This window comes from Scomber japonicus, chromosome 16 (genome assembly GCF_027409825.1).
Source record: "Scomber japonicus isolate fScoJap1 chromosome 16, fScoJap1.pri, whole genome shotgun sequence".
NCBI classification, from domain to species: domain Eukaryota; kingdom Metazoa; phylum Chordata; class Actinopteri; order Scombriformes; family Scombridae; genus Scomber; species Scomber japonicus.
In genome coordinates this window covers 7,421,010-7,440,548 of record NC_070593.1, presented here as the reverse complement: position 1 = coordinate 7,440,548, position 19,539 = coordinate 7,421,010, and the positions used below count along the sequence as shown (strand labels likewise).

Sequence of the window (19,539 nt, the reverse complement as noted above, 5' to 3'; positions counted from 1 at the left end):
GATTTCATGTTGGTTTGCTGATGGGAGGATTTACTCAAAAAGGAGGCTGAAAATAATCATCTGTTGATATGATGAGGAAAACATAACGATTCATTGTTACAGCAAAATTTTATCTTTTCTTCTTCAATATATCCGCTCAGAAGAAACAAAATGATCATCTTATTTCTAATCATTACTTTTAACATTATTCTGGTTTCAGGTAAGGTCATAAAAACATATTTGTTTTGTGTGCAGCCATTTTTACCTTGCTGCCATTTCAGCTGTTATAACATTTATTTAGATTTTAATTCATTTAATTAATTGATTTGCTTGTGATCATATTCTTGAACAGGTTCCTCTCTGAGTGACAAAGTCCACCAGACTCCAGCTCACATGTACAACAAACCAAACGGAACTGCCAAACTCATCTGTTCACATAGTATTGACAGCTACAACCAGATCCTTTGGTATAAACAGTCAAACACGCAACTAGAATTACTGGGATACATGTTAGTAAACAAACCACATATTGTGACTGGATTTGATGTGAAGATCGAGGGAAGTCCAAATAAAGACCAAAACTGCACATTAATAGTTGAAGGACTGAAGCTGAACAGCAGTGCAGTTTACTTCTGTGCTGCTAGTTTACACAGTGCTACATATCGCTGCTCCTCACTACAAAAACCTCCTCATAGTTTTAGTCTCTGTTTTACAGCTCACAGCCTCTTTACACCTGGAATAAACCATTCTAACCAATGTTGGTGTTTCTTTTGATTAAGATCAATAGTTTTAATGTGAGGTTCTTTCTGTGGAGTGGTGGTGATAAACAGTAGGAGGACCTACAGTATCACTTATACTCCCATCTACACTTAGACTGACTGTTTTAATGCAGTGACTCTCTCACCTGCAGCTCTTTGTCTCTCTGCTATCTTATGAGACTCAGGTAGTGTTTGTCCTCCACACCATGGATATTATCATCATTAAACAAGACAAACTCATATTGTCAGTGTTTCTGTTGTGGACTGCAGGTAATTTACAGTCAAATCAACTGTTTTTATGCTCTAATTATAATGAAGTATTATGTTTCTTAAGTAATGTCAGGACAAAAACAGAATTCAAAATACTGAGTGATGGTAAATGATAACTTTTACTGTTTTACACACAGGTATAATTGATGGGAATGATGTCAACCAGATACCCATACTGTGGAAAGACAAGGAACATAATGCAACAATACACTGCAACCACACTAAGGACGCTAACCATTTTCAGATGTACTGGTACAGACAGCTGCCAGGAGAAAGGATGAAACAAATAGTTTACACTACCCCGAGTCCTCCTCATCAATATGAGAGTGGCTTTACTGAAGCCAAATTTCCAGCACAGAAGACAGATTATAAAAATGGATCTTTGACAGTAGTGAAGCTGCTGCCTGAAGACAGCGGAGTGTATTTTTGTGCTGTGAGTAAACACAGTGATACAGGTGATTGAGACAGCTGTACAAATACCCAACTGCTGCTGTCACAATGAATAAAAACAATGTCTTTAATCAACTACAGAGGGAGCTCAAGACCAACATTTACACTAATATCTGTAGATGATGTGTAACTGCAATTATTGACTTTGGTTGACATATATTACTAACTTTGCTATTGGTGATTGAGCAACCTATAGTATGAGTTGTATGTGCATCATATGTCTGAGAAATGTTTTTACAGCATTGATAACGTCACAATATTTATGAAATACAACAGTGTAACACACCATAGCACCTATAAACACTATGCATTATCATTATTATTATCATTATACAGTATGTGTGAGGTGGTTACATGGTCGGCATGAATAAACTATTTATAACAAGTCAGTCATTCACATTAATGGTTATTGAGCTTAATGAAAAAGTAAAGCTCTGACAGTCAGGACAACAGTAAATACTCACAAAACAAACCTGACTTAGAAAAACTGCACTGCCAACAAACTAATGTAGTACTCTACTGTATTGTTACACCAAGTTTTTAGGGTTCATTTTGGGTTTCTAGGTACTTTGTTTCTTTTCATAAGGAGGCAGTATGTCTGTGTGGTTGTTCAGGAAGAGGACGATGCATTATGGCACCACCCACCAAAATGTTCCTAAAGAGGGTTTACCCAGAAATAGCAGAGTGAATAATCAGTAGAACTGCATGAATAGTGATAAAACACACAACCAACAACAAGAATGTTCTTTAATCTAGTTATAAAACACATCAAGATGATAGTTTTCTTCTGCATAACCTTTAATATCATACTGGTTTTAGGTAAGGTAACAACATTTTTTTCCAGTTTCTGTTTGCAGGTTATCATCCAAAACTCCTGCAGAGCGTTCTTTTACTTTTCCATTTATTTACTCATTCTCTTACCCAAAGATTGTTTATTATTCTGCATTTTTTGTTGATCCTTTTTCTACAGGTTCCTCTCTGAGTGACAAAGTCCACCAGACTCCAGCTGACATGTACAAAAAACCAGGAGAACAAGCCAAGATTCGCTGTTCACACAGTATTCAGGACTACAATCGAATCCTCTGGTACAAACAATTAGAAGACAGACAGCTGGACTTTCTGGGATACATGTTAGGAGACAGTGGAACACCAGAGAAAGAATCTGGTGTTAAGATCACGGGGAATGCAAATAAAGACCAAAACTGTACATTAACAGTTGAAGGACTGAAGCTGAACAGCAGTGCAGTTTACTTCTGTGCTGCTAGTATACACAGTGCTACATATCACTGCTCCTCACTACAAAAACCTCCCCATCACAAAGTGTTTCATCTCTGTTTTACAGCTCGCAGCCTCTTTGCACCTGTGTTATTTCCTTTAATAATCTGGCAGTATATCTTTAGTCAGATCTGTATCCTGAGTCAGTGAGGTGTAGCGGTTGTTAATGTGATAGATGTCATTTTTAGAAGAGGGTGGTGCACAATGACACCGCCCACCCAATGATTTCATGTTGGTTTGCTGATGGGAGGATTTACTCAAAAAGGAGGCTGAAAATAATCATCTGCTGATATGATGAGGAAAACATAACGATTCATTGTTACAGCAAAATTTGATCTTTTCTTCTTCAATATATTCGCTCAAAAGAAACAAAATGATCATCTTATTTATAATCATTACTTTTAACATTGTTCTGGTTTCAGGTAAGGTCATAAAAACATATTTGTTTTGTGTGCAGCCATTTTTACCTTGCTGCCGTTTCAGTTGGTATTACATTTATTTAGATTTTAATTCATTTAATTAATTAATTTGCTTGTGATCATATTTTTGAACAGGTTCCTCTCTGAGTGACAAAGTCCACCAGACTCCAGCTCACATGTACAACAAACCAAACGGAACTGCCAAACTCATCTGTTCACATAGTATTGACAGCTACAACCAGATCCTTTGGTATAAACAGTCAAACATGCAACTACAATTACTGGGATACATGTATGGAGCCACTCCAACAGTTGAGGAGGAAGTTGATGTGAAGATCGAGGGAAGTGCAAATAAAGATGAGATCTGCACGTTAACACTGAATCTGAGCAGCAGTGCAGTTTACTTCTGTGCTGCTAGTTTCCACAGTGCTACATATCGCTGCTCCTCACTACAAAAACCTCATCATAGTTTTAGTCTCTGAATTACAGCTCACAGCCTCTTTGCACCTGGAATAAACCATTCTAACCAATGTTGGTGTTTCTTTTGATTAAGATCAATTATTTTAATGGGAGGTTCTTTCTGTGGAGCGACGCCTTTAACTTCCCACCTCCTGTTATAAAAAACAGCCTCAGTTATTCAGCATGACTACTGTGGCTGAATCTCATATTAAGAAGATCATTATGATGACTCTTATTCTCATCATATTTGTAGTCTCTTCTCTGTGGCTTCAAGGTACAAAAACTTAACAGTGTAACAGTGTAAGAGATGTTTAGGTTTTATAGTTTTTTATTAATTAAATATTTTTTCAAAAGGAACAAAAATTATATTTAATTTTGTATTTTCTCCCCACAGGTCAATCTCAGGATGTGACCCAAAATCCTCAAATAAGATGGACTTATGTGTCTGAATCAGCAGAGATGAACTGCAGTCACAATAAAGATGCTGGTCATAACCAGATGTACTGGTACAGGCAGCTTCCAGGGGAGAGCATGACCCTCATAGTCTACACAGTTTTTGGTGGGCAGGCAGACTACAAGGGGGCTCCAAACAAATATTCAGCCGTCAAAGATAACGCACAGAGTGGAGCTCTCTTTTTTGTGCTGTTAGTAACCCTAACCCACAGTGATGTGAGAAGTATGAGCAGCTGAACAAAACCTGCTTGACAATAAATTTGGTGATTTCTTTAATATCTTTATATGTTCCCTGTAGGTGGAGCTGGAGCTCCAGAAATACTCAACACATGTAACACTATGAAACTGATGGAGCTGGTTTAGAGAGAAAGGTGTTAACGCTCTTTAATAACTCTTGTATAACTAAAGAGCTCAGAGTCACTCAGTGATCTCTGTTCATTCAGAAAGGAAGTCACATTATTCTTCTTTTCTTGACTCATTGGTAATCATTTTTACTATTCAGGAATACCACTTCACCTACAGTTTCTTTTTCTTTCTCTAGGTGTTTGTCAGACTGTTGAAATCTACCAGAGTCCTTCAGCACTGCTCAGAAGACCTGGAGACAAAGTCCAGCTGGTTTGCAACCATGAAAAAACTGACTACACACTCATGCAGTGCAGCAGTGGTACCACAGATCCTCTGGAGAACGAGCTCTGAAATGCATCGGACATGTGTATTACTCCAGCATAAAGCTTGAGGAGCCTTTCAAACAACATTTTAATATCACAGGAGACATGAGTGGAGACACAGCAAAGAATGGCTCTCTGTTCATAACCAACCTAAAGACTCCTGAACACACTGCAGTGTACTACTGTGCAGCTAGCTATGCACACTGACTACAGATCCTCTCTCCTTCATACAAAAACTATGAACATACTTTAATCAGCTGTTATGGTTTTGAATTAGAACTTGAACAGACCCCTCCCAGACAGCTGCTTTTTCTTTCAGGCATTCATCTTTGCCAGCCAATATACAGTGACCCAATGACAGTGACGGTGTTTCATCACTTCCTTTTCCTTCTCAAACGTCTGTCAGCCCCAATAAGTCATCAGTTGGATTTCTGTTACAAATTGTGACAGTTGTATCTGATGTCGGATCCCAGCAGCTTATATCCATAACACTTAAAATGTGTTTTGTTGAGGGTGTCAAAATGATCTGCTTCCTGGTTTTCTCTTGGCTGGCAGGTAATAACTTGAAGCATTATTTTCTTTGGATCATCATGTCATTAGTGTCATTTACCATAATTCTCTGGTTGTTTTCTGTCCAGGTGCTTGTCTGGGTCTTGAGGTCCTTCAGTTTCCCTCTGATGTCATCACAAAACCTGGTGATGTGCAGATTTCCTGCAGACATAATAAAACAGACTACAGAGTTATGCTCTGGTACCAGCGCTCGCCTGGAGACACAGCTATGAAACTCATTGGATATTTGAACTATGAAATAGTCAAAATGGAAGACAATTATACTAAAGAAGAGTTCAATATCAGTGGAGATTTGCGTGGTGATACAGCAAAGACAAGCTCTCTTCTCATAAATATAACTCAACAGAAGCAGAGTGCAGTGTACTATTGTGCAGCCAGTAAAGCACAGTGACAAATCTTCCCTCTGAACTTTACAAAAACTCCACACAGTGTTTTATCATCTGTGGTTTGTAGTAAGACATGGAATAAACTGCTCCCACACACCTGCTTTGTGGGTGTATTTTAGTTTGATGAAATCATATCATCTTTACAGCAGCTAATGCAACTGTGTTTCTATTTCAGTGTTATTGGTTTATTCTACTTTGACGAGTCACTGCAGCACAATTTTTAATTAATTTCTGATCAAATCTATAAGACAGGCAAAATGGGGAATCAGGCGTAAGTTGGAGCATAGATATCAGTTATAAAATAAAATAAAGTAAACTAAAACACTCCACTCTACATTGCATTTGTTTTTTTGGTTTAGTGAAAAATACCTAACAGAGACCCTCATCACTTAAATACTGTTTCATGATTTTGGAGTAATTCAGTGCTTCATGTGTTACATTTACTCACCAGGTAAAAACTGCTTCATTGTGAAATAAGATGTACTGTATTTATGAACACATTAAAAAGAATAACATGTCCAACTCTGCTTATAACATGTTGTTCTCGTCCCACCACTCTCTGTGAACTCTCTGAGGCAGATCTCCTTTAAACTGCACATCAACTCAACACGATCCTTCATCATCTGTGGTTTTAAAAAGACCTTCCCCAGCCATTTGAAGTCAAGCTATATGTCATGTGATTTCTGCATCACTACCTGCGCATGTCTCGTTTTGTTCTCATTTTCAGTCTAGCCATATAGCCAGAGTGCTCTTTTCATAACCTTCATCATCGTCATCATCATCATTTTATCCTTTTACTCTGAATCTAGTCTGCATGGGACAAATAACTAAAATGATTTGGTTTCTACTTTATTATCATATTATAGGTAATGAGATTTATTTTCTAGATTAACAAGTTTATACCTTGTTTTTTTGTTTTGTTTGAGCAGATAAACCCTAAGTTTGTTTGTTTTGTAGGTTTCTCTCTCGGGGTTCAGATCCATCAGTCTCCGTCTGATATCATCCAAAAGGCGGGTGACAACGTGACTCTTTTATGCAGTCATGAACAATCAGACTACAGAGTGATGCTGTGGTACCAGAAGACTCCTGGAGACACAGCTCTGAAACTGATCGGATATGGATATACACAGTTCAAAAGTGATGGCGTGGAAGAGCTGTTCAATAAACATTTCAAATTAGATGGAGATTTGAGTGGAAACAAAAAAAAAGGTTTACTTAACATAACCGATCTACAAGCAATCACTCACACGGCGACATATTTCTGTGCTGCTAGTAAGGCACAGTGTATCAAACACCCATCTGCTTATGACAAAAACCTCTTCCCCTCGCTCCTCCGAGAGCAAATTACCCTCAAGTGAGCTTTGTGGTTTAACTCACTCACTTGTTTATCATTCTCTCCACTTCATTTCCCTTTCCTTCCTTAGACATATCAACACATTGTTGTTGTTATAATAATTATCATCCCAGATTTAGAATTAAAATCTAAAAACACATTTGTCTCTTCAAGCCAAAGTCTAAGTAATTTGGGGTTATGACTTCTCTAGAATTTCACTCTCCACAGGAATATCATTCAGTAAAAGTCTACAGTTTCCAGCTGATCTGCTCAGGCAAACCAATGAGTCAAATTGACCTTTAAACACAGCATCAACATTTAAAACACTATTAAAATGACTTATTTTGAGTGGTGAATGATGATATAAGAGAAATGCCACCCTTCGTATTTTAACACAGAAACACTATAAAGTCAGCAGACAATTTCCATGCACGCAGCAAACAAATATTACAGAAGTTCATCATAATAGAAAGGCCTCAAAATGTCATATGTACACCTGAAGCAAAGCAGCAGCAAACAAGCAAATCAAGCAGTTATGTGACAGTAAGAGGAAATGACAGGTTAAAATAGACGGGTTAAATAAAAGAAAGTTTGATTTCTCTACATCACTTCCTGTCCCTCCACAAAGTGCAGCAGAGATCCTGGCTGGTTTTTCACATTCACATTCGACATGATGCCTCATCTCATCACGTACATCGTCGCTTTGCTCTGGATTAAAGGTATCATAAATTCATGAAGTCACTTTTTCTATGCAGTTTGAAAAAAGCAGTTGCGGAGGAATCAAAATTAAATGTTTTCATGATCTTTAATTTCATATACTTTACTGATTTCTTCCAAAAAATGTAATTGTGTAACTTAACCCTATTCACAGGCTATGACACTATTCTGTGGTATCAGAGCTCAGCAGGAGACACAGCCCTGAAGCTGATTGCCTACATGTATTATGAACGCCCCACTATTGAGCCGCCATTTCAAAGCCGCTTCAACGTGAGCGGAGATGGACAGACAACCGCTTATCTTCACATCCTGTACCTGAATCACAAAGAAGACAGTGGGGAATATTTTGGTGCAGCTAGTATGCACAGTGATAGAGACAGTGACTCTCTCATACAAAAACCTCTACAATGAGGCAGCAGATAATAAAAAACTAACAGGAAACCACTGACACAGCGTGATGCCAAAACCTCATTAAAGTCATTATAACTGTTCATTTATAAGTATGATTCTTGTTTCCATGGAGACACAAAATAAATCAAAAAAATCCCCAATTTCTGACTCCTTCAAATGAGTCAAACAACAGTAACCTGCTCAGTGTGAATCAGATTTAAAACTTTGGACAGCAGAGAGCAGTGAAGACACACCAACAAGAAGACAGTTTTAAGCTCCTCCTTCCTCATTACAGATTTACAGCAAAGGATGATTTCACACCAATATATTTTCATTGGTGCCTTTGCATATTTCTGCTGAAGTCACAGTTAGGATCTGAGCTGCCACAGAGATTATGGATACATGAGGATTTTCTCTATCCAATTATAAAAATGTTACTTGTCACTTTGTTTTTTCTCTCTTTTCTCACAGGTAAGAATGGTAACATGATGTCCAGCATTTCTCATGACACTAACAGGAACTTTGTTGACCTTCACTTTTTCTTTTCATCCTCTAGACGCATCATCACTAATCATCCAACAATCACCTGTAAATCTGCTGGCAAATCCTAAACAAAAAGAAGCCCATCTTGATTGCTATCATGGAGACAACAACTACCCCTACATGCTTTGGTACCGTTTCAAGTCAACAGCAGGAGGTCAAAGGTCCATGGAGCAGATTGGAGCGCTCCATTATGAAAAACCTAATTTTGAAACGAACTTTGAAACACGTTTCAACATAACAGGCCATTCAAAAAGCAAAGCCCAGCTTGTAATATCCGACTTAACCCAAACAGACAGTGCAGTGTACTTCTGTGCAGCTAGGAAGCACAGTGTTTCAACTCTTGTGGCTCCTTTACAAAAAGCTGGCAGCCTACAAATCAAACATACACCTGCATCAAACCTACAGTGTGAGATAAAGTTTGTTTTCATACAGCAGCTTATTTCAGACACTGCAATTAGTTTTCTACCCCTGCAAACAAAAAGGTATAAAATAAATATGTGAGACAAAAATTAAATGGAGGGTGTGGGGGGAGACGTTTTGAATCAAGGGTGTAGGGATTGAGGGTAAAGCCTTGGGACTGATGTTGAAACTGATATTAGGAAGTACAACAATTCTGATCTCAATATATATATAATGGAGGCATGGTATTTTACAGTTTAACAATAAACTTTGCTGTCCAAAATGACACTGAAATAGTAAACTTCACTGCAAATGTAATAATTATGAATGACAAATAAATAAATCCCAACAAATACATATAAATATATTAAACTTAAATTGAGAAAAATGATCAAATATATACAATATACTGCCTGTATAACATAAATAATAATACGTTATGAATAATAATAATAAATAACAATAATACTTAAATAATACATATTTCAGTTGTGTCTATAAAATGTCAGAAATCTGTGAAAAACAGCAACTTAAAATGTTTTGTTTTGTCTCAACCAACAGCCTGTAACTTCAAAATAGTTTATAGTTTATTATTATAGTGGTCCAAACAAACCAGATAATATTCACATTTAATAAGCTGGAATCAGATAATTTTGGCTAATAGTAATAATAATAAAAAACTATTTTAATAATCATAAAGAATAATTTATGATTTATGATAATAATATAAATAATTTGTCTTTATGTAGATTTACTGATCAATTCATCTCCAAATCGTTGCAGCTCTATTTGACATGATAGACAATGCTAATGACTCCTGTACACTTCCTCCTGTGTGTCCTAGTTTATTTAACTTTGACTCTGATGTCATTTCCTCCCAAAAGATCTCTAGGAACTCATTGTATTGTTATTCATTTCATTTCCTCTTCTTGAGTCAAAATGATCTCAGGCATCACCACCTTGACTTTCTGTACACTCTGGACTGCAGGTAAAGTTAATGTCTACAATGATTAACACATAAAGACACAATGATGACAATATTTCTGGTGTTTAATCTATAATTTCATCGTTTGTTGCTACTTAACAAGACTCGTTTTGTGTAAAAATTGAACTTATATTAAAGTGATTTAGTATCCATTTGTTTAGAATGATGGTAATATATTTCTCTCTTCTGTGTTTCAGTCGTTTCTCAAACTGTGCTGATCACTCAATGGCCCCACTTTATCTCCAGTCTTTCCAGTGTCCGGGCAGAAATACACTGCTACCAGAATAACACTGACCATCAATATCTGTACTGGTACAAACAGAAAGAAAGAAGTTTTCAGTTAGTTGTAGCTATAGTAGCTGGCACACCATACTTTGAAGATGGATTCAAATCTGGCTTTGAGACAGAGGCATCAAAAGGGAAGCAGTGGTCTCTGATAATAAGCAGCGTTGAGAGGAAAGATGAGGCTGTTTATCTGTGTGCTGCCAGTGAACACAGTGATGTGACAGACCGAAGTTCTGTGACAAAAACATACAATGGAGACACTGTTTATTGTGACACCTGTGTAGGATTAATATAATCAAATGAAGGAAGGAACTCAACCACACTGGAGATGATATCAGTGTAATTACCGCACACGTAGAGGAAAGAAAGCCAGGAATAAGAATAGTCTGCTCTCAAAAATGAAAGCTTGTTTCAACACTTAAAACAACTAATGTCTGTGTCTCCTTAACAAACGGCCACTTGCAGTTGTCCAAATTACAATCCTGAAACGGTTCGACCACTAGGTGGAGGTACAGCATACGGCATGTAGGTTTTATCGAGAGACTGTGATGATGAATTAACCACCAGACACTTTGCCCTCCCTATTTTCCCTGGGCCTTATTTTTCTCAGGGCAATACTATTTTTCACATCAGTGCTCGACAATGCCTTCATCTATGCACACGTTTGCTTTTCTCTTCATCTTTTTGTATTGTAAGATCTCAAACTACACACTGGGCTACATAAAACTGCTTTTTATTTATATTCAACAAGTTGAACAATTACATTACATATAAATCGTGTATCATATATAATTGTTTAATCTAAATCTGCTTTCTCCACAGGTCAAGTGAATGCTGTTAAGTTTCAGCAGTTTCCTCATCAGATAGTGAATGAGAGCACTGAGGTCAAGATTGAATGCAGTCATGATGACAGTAGCCTTGTATTAATGCTCTGGTACCAGCAGAGAAAGGACGGTGTGTCTATGACCCTCATAGGATATGGATATCAAACCTCTCAAAACTATGAGGGTCAGTTTGAAAAACAATTCAAGTTGACAAGAGAAGACGCAGTGACAGGAGCTCTGATCATTCTCAATGCAAGCCTGTCAGACTCGGCTGTGTATTTCTGTGCTGCCAGTACACAGTGATGTGGTTTAATGCCACTCCCTTACAAAAACCCTGACATGCTTTTTGACTGTTTAAGTTTATGAAACTGAGAGGCAGGCTGATGGAATTTGCCTGTTACAGTCCAAGTATCTGTTGACATTTTCACAATGTACAGAAACCTACAATGCTGGAATAGACCTACAGATAAATAAAAACAAATTAATCAAATATAAATATATAGCTGTTAAACAGAATGAACTCAACAAACTATCAACTGTATACACAATTCAGAATGTCATCACGTATTGTATGTGCAGGGTTCTGGTCCAGTTTGCACAAAAAATAAATACTTAAATGGTTTTTTTTTAAATCAGTCAAAAGTCCTATCATACTTTTTTATTTATTTTGACTGGTAAACGTAGAAGTGTCAAGTAACTTACAGTGACTGAAAACAAAGAAAAGCAGCAAATCTTCACATTTGAGGAATTGAAAACAGTATAACGCTCAGCTTAGTTTACTTTTTAATTGATTATCAAATCTTTTGTCATTTAATTTTATGTCGTTCTGTAAAATCAGTAATCAAATTCTTGTTTCAGCACCAAATTAAATATTGAAAAAGATGCATGTAAATAATAAAGTATATAAATGTCTTCCTGCAGGACGTAATTGCCTAATGATGTCACGTCTAAATTGCACGAACAACATCTTGTAGCAAGAGGAATGTATAATGTTTATGTTACATGACATGACGCAATCACAGAATAATGAAGCAGCAGACCATAATTACATTATTCAATTATTATATTTAACAGAATTATACTTTTTATGGTCTATTGCATGTTGTAAATTCATAATTGAAAATCTTCATCTGGTAACCGAGAAGTATCACTCTACAAAAAAGTACTAACAAAACAGTCTCAGTTTCAATTTAAATTCAACACTGACGACGATGATGTTATTGACATTTGACTTTTCAACCTTGTCAAAAATACAAATTTGTGTGAATAACTGAATATAGTATTAAAGTTATTCAACTGGCAGTTACTGACGAACAGCACAAATGACTGTAAAACCAGGTCTAAAAAACACAAAAACTGAATCATGTGCTCCACAGTCTCAATGATAATTAGTCAGTCCTATCTTCAAATCATGTGATCATGTGATTTCAGGTTTCCTGTGTGCTGAACAGAGTGAGGTGTGACTCTGCATCATTCAGCCAGAAGAAAACTCACCATCAAGATGTTTGTCACTGTCTTCTGTCTGTCACTTCTTTTATACTTGGGTGGGTTTTATGTAGTTACTCATTATGAATAACTAAAAGGTGCCTAAATGATTGAATATTCAATGTATTACTGAATTTAACATACTGTACATTGAGGTGAGACACGCTGAAACATCATCCTTCATGTGCTGCAGGTCTGAGTGTTGAAGTTCTTCAGTCTGGAGATCGGGTGTCCCATCCGGGTGTCACAGAGATATTGGAATGCAGTTTGGGTCGGGGGTTCAGCATGGGCAGCTACACCATGCTCTGGTACCGACAAAACCACTACGGAGGTCAAATGGATTTCCTCATCAAAGAATATGACAAACCTGTGGGGCGCTTCAAGTCTTTTCTAGAGGCATCCAACAATAACTTCTCCCTTCAAATAACCGAGCTATTTCTCAATGATAGCAGCACCTACTACTGTGCTGCCAAACACAGTGATGCACACAGGCCAGACACTCATACAAATATCAAGTCAGTCTGTCACAGATGGCACACAGCAGGAAGGAGCTGTGGCTTATTTGGGTTTCATACTAAACTGGCAACTGCTCCACAGTATCTATACAGTAGTAGAAAATAAACAAAAAAACATAACTTCCCAAAAAAAAGATAGTATTAATATACAGGGCATTTAGTCTATATCAGATATTTGGTCATATTTCAACCATCAGTTTGACACAGATCACAATCTTACAGTTATATCAACATTTACAGATACAACTCATGAACTATTGAGCTGGAAAAAATAATGTATTGGCGTGTGGTGCACTTGAGTTCGACCAACTAGATGTGATATTAAAAGAAACAAGCAGACCAAGTTCCTTTTTAGCGAGATTCACACTGTGCTTTGTGATTAAAGAGAGCTGGTAAAATGTACCAATCTTAGGAGGTATTTGTCCATCTGTTGCAGCAATCAGATCATTTTACTTCAAACAATCAGACTACAATTAAGTAACAATAATTATACACTGTCCTCTAAAAAAGTTTCTCTGGAAGTTGCTGGTCAGAGGAACTTGCACAAATCTGTGAAACAACATTGAATGTAGGTGAAGAGTGCAGAGGGGAGGATCCAAGCTTCTCTCAACATGTGATTGAAGCGGTATAGTCAGTGAAGACAACAGAGGGTGGACTGAGTGGACTGCTATGATTTGTGTACTCTTATCCGTTTAAAAACTATGACAATGAACATCTTCTTGGTGGCAGTTTTTATCCTCACCAGTAAGAACATTTACATTGAGTTGAAATAATGTTTTATTTATTTTTTGCTGCAGTTATTGTATGTTTACTTGTTGTCTTCTTTCTTATTTAACAGATTGCTGCTTCTGTGTAAAAATTGAACAGCCTCCATTTGTAATCAGCCGTGAAGGAGACAAGGCTGCAACTTTGCAGTGTAAACAAGATGATGATCAACATTATTACATGTACTGGTACAGACAAAGCAGCGGTGGGGAAAAAATACAACTGTTATTTTATTCTCTTGGTAAAGATTCATCAACCATTGAACCTCCTTTCAACAAAACAAAGTACACCATGACCCGGCCTGATGTGCTTAAAATGACACTGGAGATACACAATGTTGAAGCCGGAGACTCGGCTGTGTATTACTGTGCCTCCAGTAAAGCACAGTGGTTCAGAAAGCTACAACAGCTAAACATAAACCTCAAGAGAAAACCAAGAGCAGGGATGAGTGATGAGGGCCAATGTGTTGAACTCTGAGGGTCACTATTTTGTTGGGATGTGAGACATGACAGACAACTAACAACATGACATGAAATTAAGGATTAGAAAATATACTAAAAAAGGGAACATGTTAAAAAACTGTACAATGAACACTTATCAGTTCAGTGATAGTACGATGACTCCTTCTCTACAAGTCATGATGTTTCGGCAGCACCACAGACATGATCTGTTCAGATAACACACCAGGTGTTAACGTGGTAAAGGCAATTTGTCCTACATGCTTTCCCGTCTGTGTCACGTCTCACGTTGTAAGGATTATTTATCCCATCAATTATTGTCCTGGTCAGTGTTTCATCTGCTTCACTCTGTGCATAAATCTGTACTTCCTTATACATTTTAATCCATCTAAGAGTTTATCACACACTGGCCCCTACAGGGTTCATGTAGGATTACAGTTAGATGAAAATGTGCTTGCTAAAAGTAAGACCAATACAGTATGTAATCATTTCATCGAACTACATTTGGGCAGTCAGCATTTTGTGTCACAGTAACAACTCAGTGATATAACCTACCTGATGACATGAGGAGCTGCACCTCCATCGGAACATTTAAAATCAAATTAAAAAGTCTAATAAAAGCTTCTCAGTTGTGTAATCACTGACTTCAAATTATATATGTTGTGCTACTGTGTGTAGCTTTGTATTTTGAATGTGTCCTGTATGTGTTTTGTTTTTGTTCTGTTTTTTTGCTTTGTACTGTTTGTTATCGTGCTGTTATATGTTTTATTATTGACGTACTAATTAGTGTAGTAATTGTTTATGTTTCTCATAGGGACAGATACTTTTAAGATATTTTCAAGCCATGATTCAATACCATTGGTCAGAGTATTTTGGCTAATTTTCCAATCATGTCCTGAGATAAGCTTCTACTTCATGATCAAAAAGATGAATATTTCTATAAAAAGTAATAGCAAAATTATTTAGATTTAAGTTGATTATGAAACCTTTTCTTTGATGAAACTTCAATTGTACCTGCAAGAAGTAATGACGTAATAGTAGGAAGTAATGCCTTTAGTGTCTTTATCTTCAACTAATATAATATAATTGTAAAACTAATAACTAAAACTAACGTAACATATTTTAATCTAAAAACGCATGATGATAATCGTTGTTTTGTCATAACTGATGAATATATTATCTCTCCCCTCATTAGTTATGAAATCATTAGTAGATGTTATTGAATCATGAGTTAAAAACTGATTATGATCATTTTATATAAATTTGCTGATTTGTTGGTGTTAAACCTGCATTAACTATTTTTTGGCCACCAGGGGGCAGCAGAACAAGCTAAAAACACTATAAAATGTCAATGTGTAAGTAAACAGATGTTTACACATCCAGCAAGGAGCAACATCAGCATCCATGTCTGCGTCCACCTGATGAACATAAGTCCAATATTCATTTATCCTTTTAGCTCTGTTTTGGTCTCAACCAAGCGCTGAGATGGTAGTGTGTGGTGGCTTTATCGAGGCATTTTTTCTTAGAACAGCTGACAGCTGTAGTTGAAAGATTAATGAGAGAAGTAACAGACGGCAACTCTAATGTTGCGGCTGTAAATGAAATTGAAGAATCTGGTGATAATTAACTGCAGGTCAGTCACTCTGAGTGACACTTGTTACTCTACAAGTAGTCTTTTCTTTCATTGTTAGCATAAAAAGAATTAGTGCAGTTTCAAAAATTGCATTGCATTTTACTTGCATGCCATTTAAACCTATTTAGAGCAATTTTGTGCTGTACTCATTTTAAAATTGTGTGTTGCTCCAAATTAGAAGAATAATAAATCAACAATTTAGTTCCGCCTCACTTCTCTGACAGCTGGGTGGGATAAAGAGGTGTGACCAAGAGAGATGTCACTTCCTCTGAGCAGTTAAAAACAAACACAGTTTACCTTTTCCTTCCATCCGTCTTGCTTCTTTTCTTAGCTGTCACAGAAATAGCAGCAGTCATGTTGGAGATCGTTCAGCCGCCAGTCAGCCCGACCTCACAGCTGCTCCCACAGACAGAGAGAGATGGAGGCTGAGATATGGGGAAGCTGGGTGGGGGAGGCGGAGAGGAGAGAAAGAAAGAGTCTTCAGGTTTTTGTATTATGAATTTTCACCGTGGGGACAGGGGGCCACGGTGATACAATCCTATATAGCCGTCGTACAAAAACCTCCTCCCATTAAAAACCATTGTGTAGACTGCTACACGCTACTTTAGACACTTTTTAGAGCAGAAAACATCAAAATTATGATGGTTTATGAGATGCCAGGCAACTATAGTATTGGGGAGTCGACATAAATTAGGAAATTTGGCAGAAAAAAAATGTTTTTAATAACTTTCAGTTCATATGTGCAGCACTTGGATGTTGTTTAATTTACACTGACAAGAACAAAACATCTTTGGACAATATGAAGCTTATCTTCATGTCTGAACCTTCTTCATCCTGTGGATTATTAGACTGTGTCTAAACATGCTGATTATGGAAAGTTTAGTGACTTTTTGCTTGAGGAGGGATTCAGTGTGACACTGGAGCTGAAGCTTACTTTGGAAAGGGAACAAAACTCACAGTCTTGGGTAAGTCAGACCTCTCAACACTAAAGTTCACTGTATCAAATATAAAGCAGTAAAGTTGTTTGCATGACATTAAATGAAAAATCAGTTTTTTAAAACTAATTAATTAAAAAGTTGAGCTATTGAGCTAAAGTGAGAACACTGTGACCTACACTGATCCTGCTTACTTTGGACAAGGAACCAAACTGACAGTTTTAGGTAAATATTTCAGTTTATTTATGTGTTTTGATAAAGTCACATTGCTTTAGAGTCTCCGTATTGATAAAAACGATTTGTAAAAACTATCTAAAGGTAATTCTGGTAAAGAAAGGCAGAGGAGTTTCATGTTCTGTATTTCTGCACTGTGACAATGCCAACGAAGCATACTTTGGAAAAGGAACAAAATTGACTGTTTTAGGTAAGTGAAGGATGATAGAGTTGAACAAAGCTTTACATTTAGAGTGGTGCATTAAGTAACTTAGTGTTCTTGGGCCTTTATGGTTCAAGTTCAGCTCAGTAGTTTTTGATATTAAGCTTAAACGCTGTGTCAATTATGAAGCTTACTTCGGCCAAGGCACAAAACTGACAGTTCTTGGTAAGTAAGAGATTAAAATTTCTTCTCATAAATCTATGCAAAAAAACCAAACATAAAGCATATAAAAGCAGGCTAGTAATTTATGGAAAAAAATATGCTTGTGTTGCGCAAATCCAGACTGTAGTTGCAGCAGACTTAGGCCTTTTGATTTAAAGAAAAGTGACATTTAATAGCCTACAATAAACACTTAAACTTAACAAAGTAAAACTAAAAGTAAAAGCAGCATCTGTTTTGAGCACTGAACCAGTGCACTGTGACTATGGTTCTTCAGAGGCTTACTTTGGTGCTGGAACAAAATTAACTGTTTTAGGTAAGAAATCATTTTAAAATGAATTAAATGTTGTTTTGGTGTTGGCTCTGTTTTGTTAAAGACTAAAAAAGTAATGAAGTAAAGTAAAAGCAGCGTCTTGGACAGTTTTGAGCATTGATCCAGTGCACTGTGACTCTGGTGGTTATGAAGCTTTCTTTGGTGGAGGAACAAAATTAACGGTTTTAGGTAAGACATCATTTTAAAATGTATAAGATATTGCTCTGGTGTTGCTTTGTTAAGGTTTATTTGACAGTGTAAAGTTATTTAAAGGCTTGATCTGACCATCCATGATCCAACCATGTGTTTAACAGTCACTGTGCTAAACAGGCATTGAAATTCAGTAGTTCTTAAGAAACCTACTGCACCTGCGTCCTCACAGTTCAGCTCAGTAGTTTTTGAGGTTAAGCTTGAACGCTGTGTCAGTACGAAGCTTATTTCGGCCAAGGCACAAAACTCACAGTTCTTGGTAAGTAAGACATCAAATTTTCTTCTCACAAATCCACATTTAATAGTAATCAAACATGTAAAAGAAGCAAAACATTAAATAAATAGGTAGCTTATTGAGAGAATGAGGTTTGTGTGTTCCATTGGAGATGTAGGAGCAGATGTATTTCTATTTGACTGGAAAAGAAAGTTACATTTGATACAAAACTAAAAAGTGAAGAAACAAAGTAAAAGCAGCATGATGGTCTGTTTTGATCAAGTGCACTATGACTCTGGTGCTTCAGAGGTTTACTTTGGGGCTGGAACAAAACTCAGTTTTAGGTAAGAAAGCACTTTTAACTTCATTATTTATATTGCTCTGGTATCATTTTGTCAAGATGTTTCGGACACAGTAAAGTTACTCAAATGCTAAATTTATTCCTGACCATTGTGTTGTGAGCAGTTTCTAGTCTAAATGATCACAGACAAAGAGAAAAGGTAGGAAGAGTTTTTGTTACGATAGAAACACTCTGTGCTCATTCACAGAGGCTTACTTTGGAGCTGGAACTAAACTCACTGTTTTAGGTAAGAAAACCTGCAAAAATAACTGAGCATGATTCAAGACTGTTGATTTATGGATAATACTGTAGGTGCAATATTTGGAATATACATTTAGACTTTTCATTAGATGGTAGTAAATGTAGTATGTAAGTACTGAAAAAAGTTAATCTTAGAGTAAATTTGTGTCAGTAAGAAATAGACCTTTATTATGTTCTCCAGTAAAAGTACTGCAGCAATACAACATTTGGCTCAATGCCCAGATTATTACTCTCAGTGAGTTCTTATCAGCACTATTAAATACTGTGAGTTACCAGGCAGAAGCTTACTTTGGAGCTGGAACTAAACTCACTGTTTTAGGTAAGAAATCATTTTTAAGTTCATTAAATATTGCTCTAAATAATATAGGGATAAGATATAAGTGTTCTGTAAAATGACAATACATTAAAGATGAAATCTTTACATGTCAAAGAATGAAAAAGTTTGAATAAATTCAAAGTATCACAGACAAAGAGGTAGGAAGTACGAAGAGTTTTTGTTACGATAGAAACACTCTGTGCTCCTACACCGAGGCTTACTTTGGAGCTGGAACTAAACTCACTGTTTTAGGTAAGAAAACCTGCAAAAGTAATCTCACAGAATATGATTCACAACTGTCAATTTGTGAAAAATATGTCCAATATTAACAATATA

General features: G+C 36.6%; 1 protein-coding gene across 3 annotated transcripts in view; it reads left to right on the top strand.

Annotated features, from left to right (window-relative positions):
* Positions 1-19,539, top strand: part of LOC128375023 (immunoglobulin lambda-1 light chain-like) — a 29,992-nt gene that overhangs the window by 756 nt on the left and 9,697 nt on the right. For 2 of the 3 annotated variants that reach the window (XR_008323068.1, XR_008323067.1), the window contains exon 1: positions 16,363-16,984. Coding sequence is in view for 1 of the 3 variants with exons in the window: in XM_053335241.1 (XP_053191216.1) it covers positions 2,428-2,723; positions 17,814-17,865 (348 nt within the window). In the remaining 2 variants the exon portion in view is untranslated. Of the gene's footprint in view, positions 1-2,427; positions 2,724-16,362; positions 16,985-17,813; positions 17,866-19,539 lie in introns of those variants that run through there. The other variant, XM_053335241.1, reaches the window with a different exon arrangement.